The following is a 14870-nucleotide window of genomic DNA, read 5'->3' on the forward strand; positions in this document are numbered from 1 at the left end:
CGCCGAGAAGCTGCGGCGCCTGGGCTTCGGCGGCCCGGCGGGGCCCGGCGCCGGCCTCGAGGTCTTCGGCACGGCCTACTGCACTGCGCTCTACCTGCGCCAGCGTCTGGCGGGCGCTCCGGCCGCCAAGGCCTACGTGCTGGGCAGCGAAGCCCTGGCCACCGAGCTGGAGGCCGTGGGCGTCGCCTGCGTGGGCGTGGGGCCCGAGCCGCTGCTGGGCGACAGCCCCGGCGCCTGGCTGGACGCGCCGCTCGACCCCGACGTGCGCGCCGTCGTGGTGGGCTTCGACCCGCACTTCAGCTACATGAAGCTCACCAAGGCCGTGCGCTACCTGCAGCAGCCCGGCTGCCTGCTCGTGGGCACCAACATGGACAACCGGCTCCCGCTCGAGAACGGTCGCTTCATCGCGGGTCCGTGCGGCCCGGGGGGCACGGGGGTGGGGGCGGGCCGCGGGCCCTTCCTGTCCTCTGACCCCGGGTGCTCTCCTCCCCTCCCTCCCCTCCCTCTCCGCCCCGCAGGTACCGGCTGTCTGGTCCGAGCCGTGGAGATGGCCGCCCAGCGCCAAGCCGACATCATAGGGAAGCCCAGCCGCTTCATCTTCGACTGCGTGTCCCAGGAGTACGGCATCAACCCGGAGCGCACCGTCATGGTGGGAGACCGCCTGGACACGGACATCCTCCTGGGCGTCACCTGTGGCCTGAAGACCATCCTGACCCTCACCGGCGTTTCCACTCTAGGGGATGTGAAGAGTAACCAGGAAAGTGACTGCATGTCTAAGAAGAAAATGGTCCCTGACTTCTATGTTGACAGCATAGCTGACCTTTTGCCTGCCCTTCAAGGTTAAAGATTTAGTGTCTTTAATCTCCAGAATAAAACGAATTGAAAACCACTTACCCAAATTAATAGGTGGGGCTTAAGCATCCGCTCAGCTAGGTGGCTTCAAAGAGTATCCTTGGAGTTAAGTAAAGGCACTAGTTGTTAACCTTGTAAGTAAACATTTCGGGGCGATATTGTTTACAGATGCTATTTGAAGTTGCACTTTTAAACCTGGAGGGCATTGTGGGGGTCCTGGGCACTGGGTGCCATTGACAAGGACAGGCTTAGCATCTGTCCAGGATTCAGGTAACCTCAGGGTGGTTACCCAGCCTGCTGATGGGACCAAGGCAGGTCTAGGGATGTTAGATGTTTTATTGAAGATTTCATTCAGGGATCGGCCCCCTCTTACAGGGCCAAGGGGAGGACGGTCTGATTATTTTGACTGTTGTGAGAAACTTGTACAAACAGCCCCAGGGCCCCTTGGTGTGGTCCTCTGCAGGTGAGCCTGCTGCAGTGTCCCAGCCCCTCACCTGCAGGGTGGGAGTGGAGGACAGTGCTGCTCCCTGTCCTTGGGGTGCAGCGTGCTGACCTCACCACTACCAGCCCACACCCTTCAAAACCACTCTGATGTCACAATCAAGTGTCTGCTCCGTTTCAGATACCCAGGGCTGCCACACCTCATATGTGGTCACGGAGTTCTGTAAACTCAGTCCAGCTAAGCCTCAGCTTTCTCAAATGTGCATTTAAATCCAGCTGATTGGACCGAGCATACTGTTAGCTGAGCGGCCGAGAGGGTGTGGATGCCTTTGCTGAACTCTGGGCAGCTGTGCAGAGAGCTCAGAGTAGCGTTGGTACCAAAAATTATTTTTTTAAACTTTTGAACAACTTTTGTCAAATGGTGGAATTGAATCTTAAGTGTGTTAATTAATAGCTGTGCTCTGTCTCGTAGGGAAAATCCCACTGAAGAAGTCTGCGTGCCCCGCAGCCAGCAGCACGGCTAAAGGCATATGCTGGCCAAGGAATGCCTGTCGCCCTGGGCACCCTCTGGGTGGGGGAGGAAAGAGGTGTCCCCAAGAACAGGAAATACTTTTACAAAACATCCAGTCTCTTCCTGTTTTCCTCCCATACCCTCAGTTGGGGTGGGGGGTTAGGTGCCAATGGTCCTTGAGGCCACTTCCCTTGGCTCTGGAGTTCCTTGTCGGAGACCAGCAGGAAAACTGGCAGGTTCCACCTGCTAGCCAAGCGTTCTTGGCAGAGGGCCCCCGGCCTTTTTTGACTGTTCCCTAAGTCGCTGACCTGATAAGCAGACTGTCCAGCCGCACTTGTAGGGTAGGGCCTGGGAAGCTGTTCCTTTTGGCAGACTCCTTCCCAGCGCCTCACTCTGTATCCAGTGGCATTTGCCCACGAGCTTCTCTCCTAGCCCCAGGGTGACTCCTTCCCTCATTCCCGAAGTTCTCATAGCAATAAACTGTGTCCCGAACCCGCAGCTCTTCCCAGGCCTGGGGTGTCTGGGGTTTGGACTCTGCTGTGGGGCAACGCGAGGGCAGCCATCGCCTGTGAGGTTGGTGGTGCTGACGTTGGCTCTGCGAGGTCGGCTCAAGGTGGGTCTGGATATTGAGCAGGCCTGTCAGGGCGTTGTCACCCACACCAGGAGCACGAAGCAGGTGCGGCAAGCCCAACACCTCTCCTGCCCGGCAGCAACCCGGGAGCCCACGTGCACCCCATCTCTGCCCCCCGTTGCACTGTGTGAATCCAAATGCATATTAAAGTCTCAAACCTGCGCTGACTCTGGCGTCCTTTGCCCTTGTTTTGACAGCAGTCTTTGCATAAAGGCTACAGCTGCCTAGCGTGGGGAGGGGCTGCTAAGAAGGACGCATTCTGGGATTCGTTCCAGAGCTGGGATGCTGACCACCATGATGCCACCGCATCCTGGGCCCATTAGACAGAGGGCTGGGTTCAGAGGAAAGCAAGAACAGGAAAGGGCCACAGGGTGAAGGGGGTGAGGAGCACGCACATCCTGCCCCGAGCTGCCAGTGCCAGGGGGAGCCCTGACTCGAAATCCGAAGCGTCTGGAAGCGGAGGAAGCCATCCGCAGGGCAGGGCAGGGACGGGCTGACCTAACCTTCCCGGGCTGTGTGGAGGTTCCAGTTGGCCGACAGGAAGCTGCCCTGTTCTCAGTCCTCCGTGCTGCTTACGGCCCATCAGCTGTCCATCTGAGGGGCTGGGAAGTGGCTGGGGGTACGGGACAGAAGGACAGGCAGCGTGGACTCCCATACCAGTCATTTGTGAAACACATTTATTGATGGGCTGCCATGGGCTGAGCCCTGGGAATCCAGAAGTAACTCGAGACACTGGAACAGCCTCTTTAGGAAAATTAAGTCGGTCCCCAAACAGGCTATAAAGTTGTCCTGCCATGGCCTGGTCTCCCTCCGTGCCAATCCGTGGGACTCGATTTCCTTGGCAGCTGTGCTCTTCCACTCTCTTGGGCCCCCACGCTCTCCGGTCTGCACAGGGGAGAGCCAGGCATGGTGACAAGCACCCCCCACTCTAAGCAGGGGGGGCTGTCCTGGCTCCGCCCCTGATACCAGGTGGTTGGGCTGGTGGGAAGCAGCGGGGTCAGGAGAGGAGGGGGCCGGGACGGTTGTTTGGCTCATTGAGGGTGTACTAAGGTTTCCCTAGCAGACTCCAAGGGGCGGCAGACAATCCGCGCATTGTCACCAGGGCTGCGGCATGGAGCAGAGGCGCTGCTGTGAGGAGAGCCCCGGGCCTGGGCCTGTCCAGGTGAGTGCCTCCAACCACCCAACACCCTCTCCTAGCACAGAGACCCAGGGCATGCCCCGTGCAGGGGACAGGAGGGCAGTGCCCACCTCGCACACCTCAGCCCCTGCCTTCCTGAGCCAGCCTGCTTCCCGGTCTCTGCTCTAGGCCCCACAAGCTGCAGTGTGCCCCCAGGTGAAGGCCAAGCCCTGCCCTGGGGACTGGAGAGCCCCTGGCCTGCTGCTGCTGCTGGCACTGGTCATTGCTGGGGCCGTGGCCGGAGGGCTTCTTGGCTTCACTCACAGTCCCCCCAAGGTGAGCTCCTTCTGGGAACCTGAGCAGGGGCAGACAGTGGGAAGGGGAAGGAAAGGCCAGCACCTCTCAGCCCGTCAGTGGAGCCAAGGCTCAGAGCAGTGGCCGGAGGACCAGAGGGGTGGGGGGGTCAGAAACTCTGCAGCGGAACCCGGCGGGGGTGGGGGGGGATGTCTGGGGCTGCCCCACCCTGCCCAGCTGAGCCCTGGCTCCCCGATCTCAGCCTCTGCTGCAGATGCTCCGTCTGACCCTCCCAAGCCCTGGGGCACCCCAGTCCAACCAAACTGTCCAGGTGGATGTGGCCCGGAACATGGCAACCATCCGGGTGACCTTGGCTCAGAGCAACCGCAGCTGGGCAGTGCTATTCGACGGGCAGAGCGTGAGTGGGCTGGGGGTGTGGTCAGCACCCGTGGATGTTCAGGTGGCCTTGCCTCACCTGCCTGCCTCCCCAGGGCTGCGTCTGCTACCGCCCCTTGGAACACCCGGCCTGCTTCCTCCGCCCGATGGAGCCCCGAGATCGTGAGACCCTACAGCTGCTGGTGAACACGGCCAGGGTAAGCAGCCCCATGCGGCCAGGCTCCCTGGGCCAGGGGACAGACAAAGGGTCCTGTGTATGGCTCAGTCCTGCGGCAGGCTGGAGCTCTGGTTTCAAGGAACAGAAGGCCTGTCTTCCCTCGGCAGGGGCTGCTGGCAAGAGCGGAGGGCGGTGCTGGCACCGGGCCAGCAGTCCAGGCCGCACAGGCCCCGCCCCAACCCGGGCACGTGCCAGCGCCCCTGCGCCGCGGCCCACCAGCGCCTTCTCTGCAGGGCCTAGGGTCGCCCGGCCCCAGCCAGGCCACCCACTATACCCAGGAGCTGCTGGCAGTGCTGGGGAGCCGTGAGGTGGACCCTGCCCAGGTGGGGGATTCCGTGCAGCGCCTCTGCACGAAGACGCCCGTGTACTGGGCCCACCGAGCAGAGGGTAAGTGGGGCGGTGCTGTGAGGCCCGGGCTCCTGTGGAACGGTCTGGGGAGATGGGGGGGAGCCCTCGAGTTCATGGATGCCCCTCCCCCAGGGCCCCGGAGGCAGCGGCTGATCCACCTCTGTGTCGACATCTGCTTCCCCAGCAACATCTGCGTGTCGGTCTGCTTTTATTACCTCCCAGACTAAGTTCAAAGCCTGGCCAGTCCCCCAGGCCAGCCCCGTCACCAGTCATGGAGGGTGGCTGCTGGCGGGAGCTAATAAACCCTCCAGCTGGCCATGACGGCGTTCTCTGTGGCCTCAGGACACAAACCGGGTGGGGGGCAGGGGAGAGCACTGGCTTGGGGTTGGGCACCAGCCTGGGACCCCTAGGCCCTGTGGATCTGGAATTTCTAAAGCAAGTGAAGGCTGGCTCAGGTAGGCTTCTGAGCCTCGTCACATCCACATAAGCAACTGGGAGCTGAGAGAACCCCAGGAAATACTGGCCTGGCCAGTCTAAGCGGGCCGAGGGGGCCAGGGTAGGTCAGTCAGGTCCAGCTGGCTAGGCTGGTAGAGGCTAGCCCATGGAGGTTCGCTCTGACCTGGGCAGCTGAGCAGACCTAGGCCGGAGATGCTCCCTGGACAGCCGCCTGCGATCCCAGGGGGGCATGGGCTAGCCCAGCACGCTGTCGTTGAAGGCCAAGCAGACGACGGCTTTCTGGTGGCCGCCGTACTCTCTCTTGATCTCTCCGGTCTCCACGCACCAGAGCCGGGCCAGGTTGTCAGAGGAAGCTGCAGGGAAGGGCGGGGGCAGCAGCTCAGGGCGCAGGCGCAGGCTGGCCCACCAGAGGCCAGCTCCCAGGCAGCAGGCGTGCAGGCGGGCGCGGGAGGCGGGGTGGCTGGGGTGGGTGGGGGCTCACCGGTGACGATGTACTGCGAGTCCCCCGAGAAGGCACAGCCCCACATCCAGCCGCGGGACGACTCTCCCGGGTTGCTGCTCTTGATGCTGAGCTCTGTCATCAGGGAGAAATTGGACGTCCTCCAGATCTTGCACGTCTGGTCGGCCGAGCAGGTGGCGAGAAGCCTAGGGTGGGCATGAGTGTGATGGGGGTGTCGTCAGCAGCCACTCCCACCCTGCACCCCTTTGCCATGTGGGGGCTCCGGGCCCCCAGGCCCCGTACGCACGTGGAGTCGGGGCTGAAGCGGCACTGCAAGGCATAGCGGGTGTGCGCTGGGATCTTGGTCTTGGGGATGAGCTGTGTCACCTCGTCACCAATGCCCCCTGTCAGATTCCAGACGTAGCAATTCCCCTGCGATTGGAGGGGAGTCAGGGGACACCTGGAGCCTTCAGTCTGACACAGGGGGAAGGAGGCCCTGGCGGCCACACCCGGATCCAGGGGCTGCCGTCCCACACGGGGCTGCACATAGGGATCTGGGGGCCGGGGACGTGTGGCAGGAACAGTGGGTTTGGGATGCAGGGAATACTGCACAGACTGAGAGCGGGAGGCCATGCTTGGCCTTCGCGGAGAAAGCTCCTGGCCAGTGGGAGTGTGAAGAACAAGACGGGAGCAGGGCTTGTCAGAGGGAACAGCAGGAGGGCAGTGTGGGGACGCCACAGGACCAGCGAGTCCTTGAGATGTAAGGGACGCTGACAGCCGGACGGGATATCGCAGCCACACCGCAGCATCCCGAGGCCACGGCGAGGAGCCAGGGTGCCTCGGGGTTTGTGCAGCAAATGATGGTGTCGGGCTGTCGCCGCTGAAGGCTGTGCTGGCGGCTGAGGGAGAGTGGTGTGGGGGCAGAGGGTGTCAGTGAGGAGGGAGGGCGGCCACAGGGAGGCTACAGCCGCGGTGCAGGGAGAAGAGGCAAACTTGGGCCAGGAGGAGCCAGGGAGGAGAGGGAAGTAGACAGACTTGAGAAGTTCTGGAGGTGGGAGTGATGCCCGCTGGCTGAGCTAGGCAGTAGTGAGAGTGGGCGTCAGAACGACACCCCGCTTTCTGGCTTTGCTGGCTGGAGCTGGAGCCCAGGAGGAGGAAGCAGGCCTGGCGGGGGGTTAGTCTGAGGAGCGCCTGGGGAACCAGCCGCTTGCAGGCAATCAGGAAGATCAGGGGCCGGGTGCTGAGCGGGCCTCCCGCGGCGCATGCACACCCAGCACTCACCGTGCTGTTGACGGCCGCCATGTAGCTGGCGTCGGGGTCAATGTGGGCAGACGTGATGGAGACCTCAGGCTCGGGTATCAGCTGCTCGTTGTGGTCAGTTTTCAAGTCCCAGATGTGGATGGCGCCGCTCTGGTCACCCACAATGAGCTCCGCCTGGGGTGCAGGGGAGGTGAGGGAGGGCACGTCCCCTGCCCTCCAAAGGCCCACGGGACCAGCCCTGTGAGTAGCCCTCACCTGATTGGGATGCAGGCACACGCAGTTAATGGGCGCGTTCACCTGGAAGATGCGCTGACACTGCAGGTTCCGGGACCTTGGGGGCAGCCACAGACGCTCTACTGGAGGCTGTTCGCGCCCCACCAGACGCTCTTTCCCCCGCCATTTATGCTTGTTCCTCTGATAGCCACAGCCTTATGATACACACCAGCGAGGTTCGGCCCCCTCCAGGGGCAGCCCCTCGCGCCCATGGGACTCGCTCTGATGCAAGTCACTCTCCAGAGCTCCCTGCGGTATCAGGCTGAGGCTGGGCTCCTCTTTGTGTGGCTTCACCCCTGCCCTATCCTGCTTCCGTCACCACCCTCAGTGAATCACCCGCACAGAAGACTCCGTCTCAGCCTCTGCTTGGAGGGCCCTGGCCTGAGACAGTCTCCTGGCCCGGCTGCCCACCCACACACACCCAGCAACAGGCCCCTCCTGCCCGCTGCCCCACACCTGAGGTCCCAGATGCGGGCCGTGCAGTCCTCCCCACCCGTGTACATCCAGCGGCCATCCTCATGGAAGCCCACGGACGCGATGTTCTTGTTGACCCCGTCGTAGCTGATGATGGGGTTGGGGTTGTTGGAGCTGAGATCATACATACGAATATGCTGGTAACCTAGGGACACAGGCTAAACTGAAGGCCGCTGAGCCCAGGTGGGCCCAGCAAAGGTCAGGGTCGGGGTGAGGGAAGAGGTACCTGCAGCAGCGATCATGCTGCGGTCAGGCGTGATCTCCAGGGCGTTCACCTGCTAGGTCTGTTAAGGAGGGTGATCAACAGGGCCCTCAAGGCCCCCACCGTCTGCTTGGGCTGCTGCATCCCTTCCACCCCAGGCACCCTTTCCTTTGCCCAGGCTTTTACCCCCACCAGGCATCCTTCCCAGTACCGCCCTCCCCTCCTCCCCAGTGGAGGATACAGAGTCCTGATGCTGCACCGTGCGGGTGCAGATGCCACTGTGGGCCTGCCAGAACCGCACCGTGTGGTCGTAGCCCGCAGTGGCCAAGATCACCGGGTCACTGCCCACCGTGCCGGGGGACGTGTTCATGGTGCAGAAGAAGGCTCGGGCCTGCACAGGACCCCACTTCTGAAAGGGAGGGGTCAAAGGTCAGAGCATTGGCAGAAGAGAGGGGTGTGCGGTATTTAGGGAATACCCCCTAGGTCCACTCGGTGCTGAGAGATACATTAGCATTCCCGTTTTACAGAGGTGGAAACTGAGGCTTAGAGGTTCAGGGGACGGATGAGAACCTACGGACAGCTCTGACCTCCTCCAAGGCGCGTGCTCCGTTCCCGCACGGACGCGGCCGGGAAGCCACCCCACCCGCCGCCGGCAGGGGGCACACGCCCGGGGCGCCGCTCTGCCGCAGGGGCGGGCCGCGCATGCGCAGGGCGGCGGAGCTGCCGGAGAGGAGAGCCGACTGCAGCGGCTGCGCATGCGTAGCAGGCCGGCGGCTAAGCCTGATGGCAGGGGGCGCTCTCTGGCCGGACCCTCGGGCTCCCCGGTGCTACGCCGACAGCCCTGGCTCCGTCCCGATGTGCCAGCTTCCCCCAGGCGCGCTCTCCCGGCCACCCAGCGGCCGCTTTCTGGCCCTCGTCCCGCGACCCCCGTACCTTACATGCGGCTCTGCGCTCCGCCGCGGCCCAGGACGGCGAGCGGAGCCAGAGCGAATCGATAGATGCCGCGGCCGAGCGTAGAGTTATCGATGGGCCCTTAAGGCGACACCACCGGACTTACGCGTGGGTGGTGTGACGAGACCAAAGTTCTGGGGCGGGAGGAGCCAGTAGAGGTCTCCGCGATGCCTGGACGCCGCCTTCTCCCGACTCGGGCACCGCACCCTGCAGACAGCTACCCGTTTTCCAGGCTTGGTCCCGAGGCGGGGCCGCGCCCACCCCTCCCCTCCATCCCCTACTCCCCACCCCGGGTTAGGATGCCCAAGTCAATTGGAGGACGCCCGCCCAGTTAACATTTGAATTTCAGGTAAGCAACGGTAATTAAAAATGTTTTGGTATAAGTATGTCCCAAGTATCACCTGAGATGTACTTATCCTAAAAAGTTCCTCCTTGCCTGCGGGGAATTCACATGTAACTGGGCGTTCTGTGGTTTTGTTTGCTAGACGTGGCAGTGCTGGTCTGGGCACTTTCAGTCCTGTTCAGCCCTGGCCTGACCCGCTTGTCTGCCCACTCAGCCTCAGCGACCCCTCCAAAACTGGGTCCCTCATGCCTTCTGTGCCATTCAGTGCTCCCACACTCCAGGCCCCACAGCCTCAGCTCTCCCGCGGTTTTTTCCCACCACACGTCCCACGCAGTACACACACCCTGCCTTGCCTTCCTCTGGCTCCTGGACCAAGGCCGCAAATCCCCACCCTGCCCGCAGGCCCTGGGTCCCAGGAACCTTCCCTCCTGCCCCTTCCCGCTCCTCCCTCCTTCCTTCCCCTCTGCCCAGCGCGCAGGCACTCTGCGGGGTTCTCACCACCTCTCTGACTCCCGCGTCCTCACTTCTCACTTACTCCTCAGCCCCCTGTCGTCTTTTGCCCCCAGCTCTTCAGAAAAAATATCACAAGGTCAATGGCGGCCTTACACTGACGAAACTTGCGCGTCTTCACGCGTCTGCACAGTGGTGGACAGTGCTGCTCCTGAAAGCTCCCCTTGCCGCTTCCTGCCTGTCTTCCTCTGCCTTCGCCTAGAGGCTTGTCTCCTGCAGAGTTCTGGTCTTAGCATGCCACTCACCCTGAGCGTCTCGCCCAGTCTCTCTCCGGGACTTCCAGTGCCACCCCTGTCCGGGGTCCTTCCACCCTGTCTCCAGCTCAGATCCTCCTCCCTGATAGACATCGTCCCTTGAAGTCCCCACAGACAGCACCACTTCCCGTGGCCGAGACAGTTCATTATGGACCTCCCGCAAACGGCGTCCCTTCTGTGTGTTCCCCTCGCGTGCTTCAGCTCGGCGTGATCCAGGGGCGTCCATCACCTCCCCTGCCTCCCTACCCCCACCCTTGCCCCATCCAGGCTGTCCTTCACATGGCGCAGTGGTCTTTTTAAAACCTAGAAGCCTTCCTGGGTCCCCCTTCCCCCTCCAGACCCCTGGCCACTGCCACCCTTTGTGGCTTTGTCCTCTCTCAGCTCCAGAGGCCACGTGCTCCATCCTGCCGGAGTGGACAGCAGCCCTGGGATTCGGCTGACACCACACACTCCCTTCCGAGCCGTCGTCCCTGCCCCGCTGAGGATGCGCCCCGATACCTCTTTACACGCTGGACTCGGGGTTGTCAGCACCTTTGTAGCATTTTCAGGGCTGACTCTGTGGGAAGCTTTATGTTGGTGTTTTGTTTCAATCGAGGTAAAATTCACACACTATGAAATCAACCGTTTTTTAAGGTTTTATTTATTTATTTATTTAAAAAGATTTTGTTTATTTATTTGACAGCACAACCTGGGGCTCGATCCCAGGACCCTGGGATCATGACCTGAACCAGAGGCAGATGCTTCACCGACTGAGCCAGCAAGGCGCCCCTTATTTATTGTTTTAACTGATCTGTACACTCAATGTGGGGCTTGACCTCACAACCCTGATTTCAAGAGTCACGTGCTCTTCCAACCAAGCCAGCCAGGCGCCCCTGAAATTCACCATTTTTAAAGTGAACAATTCAGTGGCACTAAATACATTCACAGTGCTGTGCAGTCAGCTCTTCTGTCTAGTTCTAGAACACGTTCCTCACCCCAGAAGGAAACCTCTGTGCAGCCTCTCCCCACTACCTCTCCCCCTCACCCGCCCTGCCCCTGGCAAACACCATCTACTTTCTGTCCCTATGGATTTGCCGATTCTGGACATTGCATATAAATGGAATCCCCCAGTCCACGGCCTTCGTCCCTGGTTTCTCTCGCTGAATGTTGTGTTCTCAGGGCTCACCCAGGTGGTAGCAGGTGTCAGAGCTTCACTCCTTTTTGTGGCCGAATAATACTCCAGCGTGTGGCTGGACCCCATTTTGTGTACCCACTCACCTGCTGATGGGCGCTCGGCTTGTTTCCACTTCCAGCTGTTAGGAATAACACTTCCGCACGAGTGTCTTTGGAGTACGTGTTTTCGTTTCTCTGTATACTAGGAGAGGAATTGCTGGGTCACATGGTAACTCTATGTTTAACTTCTTGAGGAACCGCCAGACCGTGCCGAGCGTCTCCCTGCATTATGCATCGGGTCTTCATAACGGCTCTGCCAAGGAGAAGCCACCCTCGTTTGGGAGACAAGGAAACTGAGGCTCACAGATGAAGAGTCCTATGTTCCAGGGCACACGGCTGGAACACGCGGACCCCATCCTGCTGGCTCAGTTCCCCGCTGACCCTGCCCCTTCTGGACACCCCCCGCACCTTGCATGAACTCCTCGTCCTCCTCTCTGAGTGCCGGAGCTCCGCCAGGCTCAAGGGCAGCTCTGAGAGTGGCAGATGAGTATGTGGGGTCCGAAGGCTAGCGGAGTAAGAGCTCTGTGCACCCCAGCACCTGAGGGACATCGGAGCAGCGTGAAGCCCCCAAGGAGCCTGAGCAGGAGGGAGGAGTTGGGCTAAGGGAAGGCTGGGACACTCCTCCACTCGTGTCTGTGTGGTCCCACCTGTGTCCCAGAGGCCAGGCCCTGGGCTCTTGGCCTTTCCTGTGGGGCTCCAGGGAGCGATTGGGGACTACACGTGTCCCATGCCTAGGGTTAACTGATGGACTGGGAGGGGCTCCCCACCCAGCCCGAGCCGCTCCCGCATCTCTGCTGGGCAGGAAGGGGGGCCAGGACGCATGGTTGCTGATCCCCTCCCAGGGGGTCAACCAAGCACCAGCTGAGCGCTTTACAGAGGTGGTGTCTATGAGAGCGACAGCAACCGTGGCAGCTGACATGCTGCATGCCCCCTGCAGCCTGGGGGATGGTATATTCGTCCTCCCCATTTCATACAAAAGGGGCCAGGCATCAGGGCTCTGGGGGGCTGGGAGGGGCCCCAGGGAGGAGCACCAGGGGCGTCTCCAGCGGGTGGGCAGGAGCAGGGGCTGCGTGGCCGCCAGTGGAGACCGCCTTGCAGCTGGGAAGGGGGCCAGCCTGGGCTGCAGCGAAGCAGCCGCCAGGTCTCCTCCAGGCTGAGCCTCGGCCATTCTGCTGGCTCAGCAGCCCCTCCTCCCAGGATCCTCGGAGGCCCGACTTCCTGGAGGGCTGCCCAAGTCCCCTGCCTCTGCATCTTCATCCCCCAGCCCGAACCACTGGCCTGCCATGCCAACCCCCCTCCTCAGGCTGGGGGGACCGCAGGCAAAAGTGCATCTCTGCTTTCAGGTGGACCCTCCCATCGGCCCTAGGCTGTGGGCAGAGCTGCTGGCCCATTTTACAGATGAGGCAGCTGAGTGTCAGAGCTTGTCCAAAGTCCCTGAGCTGGCTGGTCACGGATCTAGGACTTCTTGACCCCTCCTAGGTCATTACCTTCACCAGCAGAGTGAATCCCGCAAAATCTGTACAGCTCTCTTCCCAGGCCTGTGTTCAGAAGGTGGTCTCCACAGAAGGTACCCCTTGTAGGTCTGGGGAGTGACTATGGGGTGCCTGTTTGTGGGGCACAGACAGCTGGAGGTGGGGCAGCTGCTGGTGGGACTAATTCATTACCCAGAGTAATTACAGAATTCCAATCTGGAACTTGGCCTTTTAGGTCATGATGAAGGTTTATTTGCAAAGGCAGGAGGATAGGACATATTTTACTTAATGAGTTATTAGCACAGTTTATGACATTATCTCAACATTTGATGTGTGGGCCTCTGTTTTGTACCCTTGCCCCAGGCCCTGCAAATGTTAGGCTGAGGCCAGAGTGGTTTCCCTTCATCGGCCAAAACATAAAAATAATGGTCAGGACGATAGCTATCTTTTCATTTGTATTTTTTGTAATGCTTCCCATGTGCCAGGCACAGTGCTAGGCTCTGCGGATATGAAGAAGGGTAAAATATAGTCGCTCCTGGGTATGGAGCTAAGGATTTCACCATACCCACAGAAGCCATATACTGAGCACTTATTAAGCTCTACTGCAAAGTGCTGTATGGATACGATCACAAGCCACCCTCAGAAACTTACGGAAAGCTCTCACTCTCACCCCCATTTTACAGAAGGGAAAACCAAGGCTCTGAAAGACAAAATGACCAGAAAAGCAAACCCAGTAAGAGGCAGAACTGGGACAAACACTGAGGTGAGTGTGGGTTCAAAGTTCAGACTCATGACCTTGAAATTCTAGGACCCTAGGCTGGTCGCTTGGCTTCCCTGAGCCTGTTTCTTCATCTGTAAATCTATGACATGACCAGTATGGTGCCTGTGCCAGCAGATGCCCAGGAAGTGGCCAGTATAAAGGATGGAAGGGGAGGGCCTTTGTGTTTAGGGACCCACCCCTCACCCCCTGGGAGCACAGCATGTGCTGGCAGACATAGGCTTGCTCCCCAAACTCCAAGGAAGACCCTGCGGTGGGGACTGATCAGCTGCCTGGATCAGGGAATCCTATTGCCTGCTGCTTCCCCCACCCCCCAACCCGGCCACCTTCCTCCTGGACCTGCTTGATGGTCTGGCTGTAGGAAGAGGGGTGTCAGGCTGTCCTATGTGCAGACCCCTCCAAAAGCTCCTGACAGCCTTGCCCCACTGAGGTGATGATTTGCCCCTCCCTGCAAATGAGGAAGTGAGCCTGAGCCAGGACTCAGACCCCAACCCATCTGTCTGTAGAATACTGCAGTCACAACAAGGGCACAAGGGTGAAGGCCCGAGGCCCAGGAGGTCAGAGGCGTGAGACCTCAGTGCATGTGTATGTGTGTGCATGTGGGGCAGGCAGGGGAGCACGAGGGAGTGGGGACTGGTCAGTGTCTGTGGAGCAGAACTGTCCTGCCCCAGGGCGGCCAGAGTCTGTGGCTGGAGGGTTAACAGACTTGGTGGGGGATCACATTGGTGCTGGGCAGGACTGTGACCCATTGGTGCTGGGGATGAGGGGTTGAGCCCCTCTGGGTGGTGGGTGTGTGGGGCTGCAGCCCAGCTGGTGCTGGGGGGCTGCACTGGGGTTAAGGTTCAGATTGAGGCTGGGGGGCAGGGAGCTGTCGCCCTGCATTGTTTATGGAGAGAGGGGGAGGCTGCAGGAGAAGAAGCAGTTGGGGGTGGGGGTGCGGGTTCCCTGACACCGAATTCATTATTGGGAGATTCCTCTTCACAATCCCTCGACACCTCCCACGGGAACCACGGGCCAGAAATGTCTGACAGCCTCTGGCAGGCCGGCTCCCGTGCCGCCGCGGGCGCCCGGGTCTCTCGGCGCCCGGGTCCCCGCCCGCCCACTGCCTCCGAGTCCCTCCCCCCTTGGGTCCCGCAGCCTCTGGAAGCCTCTCTCAGGCTCAGCCTCGCGCCGCCGCCGTGCCGGGGCTCAGTGTCCAGCCCCCACCCCGGCGGCTGCCTCCCCGGCCCCTGGCTGTCGCCCCGGACCGTCGGCGGTCTGCAGAGGCCGGCGCGGCCCGCACGTGGGGAGGGGGCGTCTCGGGAGCACGGGGCCCGCGGTAGGGGCGGAGCCAAGGAGCCGGGCGCGCGGTCGGCGCGGGCGGACGGAGGTCAGCGGCCGCCGGAGGGGGACCCAGGCGTCCGGGAGGCGGTGCCAGGTGCCGCGCCCCCGCCCTGGGC

The 14870-nt window shown here is 61.1% G+C and overlaps 4 protein-coding genes across 14 annotated transcripts in view; 3 read left to right on the forward strand and 1 right to left on the reverse strand.

Moving 5' to 3' along the window:
* Nucleotide 1: 1 nt before the first annotated feature.
* PGP (phosphoglycolate phosphatase) lies at nt 2-2599 on the forward strand (the record flags this gene model as incomplete). The annotated part of the gene is made up of 2 exons (XM_034669585.1): nt 2-410; nt 519-2599. Coding segments are annotated over 2 exons (735 nt in total), but the record flags the coding sequence as incomplete, so codon positions are not given.
* Nucleotides 2600-3095: 496 nt separating this feature from the next.
* On the reverse strand, nt 3096-9067 carry MLST8 (MTOR associated protein, LST8 homolog). 9 transcript variants are annotated; one of them, XR_004628538.1, is made up of 10 exons: nt 8486-8506; nt 8153-8320; nt 7936-7987; nt 7692-7854; nt 7218-7293; nt 6984-7136; nt 6010-6134; nt 5745-5908; nt 5427-5616; nt 3096-3320 (listed from the first exon to the last, which is right to left on the reverse strand). XR_004628538.1 is itself a non-coding variant. In XM_034670599.1 (9 exons), the coding sequence occupies exons 2-9, from the start codon at nt 8279-8281 to the stop codon at nt 5498-5500; spliced, it is 981 nt and encodes a 326-aa protein (XP_034526490.1). In that variant the 5' UTR covers nt 8282-8320; nt 8969-9067; the 3' UTR covers nt 3096-5497. The 9 variants fall into 9 exon arrangements, 5 of the variants coding, with proteins under 5 accessions (XP_034526490.1, XP_011232241.1, XP_034526491.1 ...); XR_004628537.1 differs by having other exon boundaries at nt 3096-3907; XR_004628535.1 differs by having other exon boundaries at nt 3693-5616.
* On the forward strand, nt 3456-5072 carry BRICD5 (BRICHOS domain containing 5). Of its 3 annotated transcripts, none has more exons than XM_034670601.1 (6): nt 3456-3597; nt 3742-3888; nt 4109-4264; nt 4338-4439; nt 4567-4846; nt 4940-5072. In XM_034670601.1, exons 1-6 carry the CDS (start codon nt 3547-3549, stop codon nt 5032-5034), a joined length of 831 nt encoding a protein of 276 aa, XP_034526492.1. In that variant the 5' UTR covers nt 3456-3546; the 3' UTR covers nt 5035-5072. The 3 variants fall into 3 exon arrangements, with proteins under 3 accessions (XP_034526492.1, XP_034526493.1, XP_019662844.1); XM_034670602.1 differs by having other exon boundaries at nt 4693-4846; XM_019807285.2 differs by lacking the exons at nt 3456-3597; nt 3742-3888 and having other exon boundaries at nt 4085-4264.
* A 5384-nt stretch (nt 9068-14451) lies between the features above and the next one.
* Nucleotides 14452-14870, forward strand: part of CASKIN1 (CASK interacting protein 1) — a 15674-nt gene continuing 15255 nt past the window's right edge. Inside the window, exon 1 of the mRNA XM_034669586.1 lies at nt 14452-14848. Within this exon, the coding sequence (XP_034525477.1) occupies nt 14452-14848 (397 nt within the window). The remainder of the gene's footprint in view (nt 14849-14870) is intronic.

The sequence above is a fragment of the Ailuropoda melanoleuca genome, chromosome 10, assembly GCF_002007445.2.
Source record: "Ailuropoda melanoleuca isolate Jingjing chromosome 10, ASM200744v2, whole genome shotgun sequence".
Lineage (NCBI taxonomy): Eukaryota > Metazoa > Chordata > Mammalia > Carnivora > Ursidae > Ailuropoda > Ailuropoda melanoleuca.

What these genes read in the sequence shown, in the direction of transcription:
- BRICD5 (XM_034670601.1), top strand. Translation starts at nt 3,547, where the DNA reads ATGGAGCAGAGGCGCTGCTGTGAGGAGAGCCCCGGGCCTGGGCCTGTC. An exon ending in TCACTCACAGTCCCCCCAAG is followed by an intron (nt 3,889 to 4,108) that starts GTGAGCTCCTTC and finishes CCCCGATCTCAG; the next exon opens with CCTCTGCTGCAGATGCTCCG. An exon ending in TGCTATTCGACGGGCAGAGC is followed by an intron (nt 4,265 to 4,337) that starts GTGAGTGGGCTG and finishes CTGCCTCCCCAG; the next exon opens with GGCTGCGTCTGCTACCGCCC.
- MLST8 (XM_019807282.2), bottom strand. Translation starts at nt 8,615, where the DNA reads ATGCGCGGCCCGCCCCTGCGGCAGAGCGGCGCCCCGGGCGTGTGCCCC. An exon ending in TGGCGGCCGTCAACAGCACG is followed by an intron (nt 6,135 to 6,983) that starts GTGAGTGCTGGG and finishes CTCCAATCGCAG; the next exon opens with GGGAATTGCTACGTCTGGAA. An exon ending in CTCGCAGTACATCGTCACCG is followed by an intron (nt 5,617 to 5,744) that starts GTGAGCCCCCAC and finishes CCTTCCCTGCAG; the next exon opens with CTTCCTCTGACAACCTGGCC.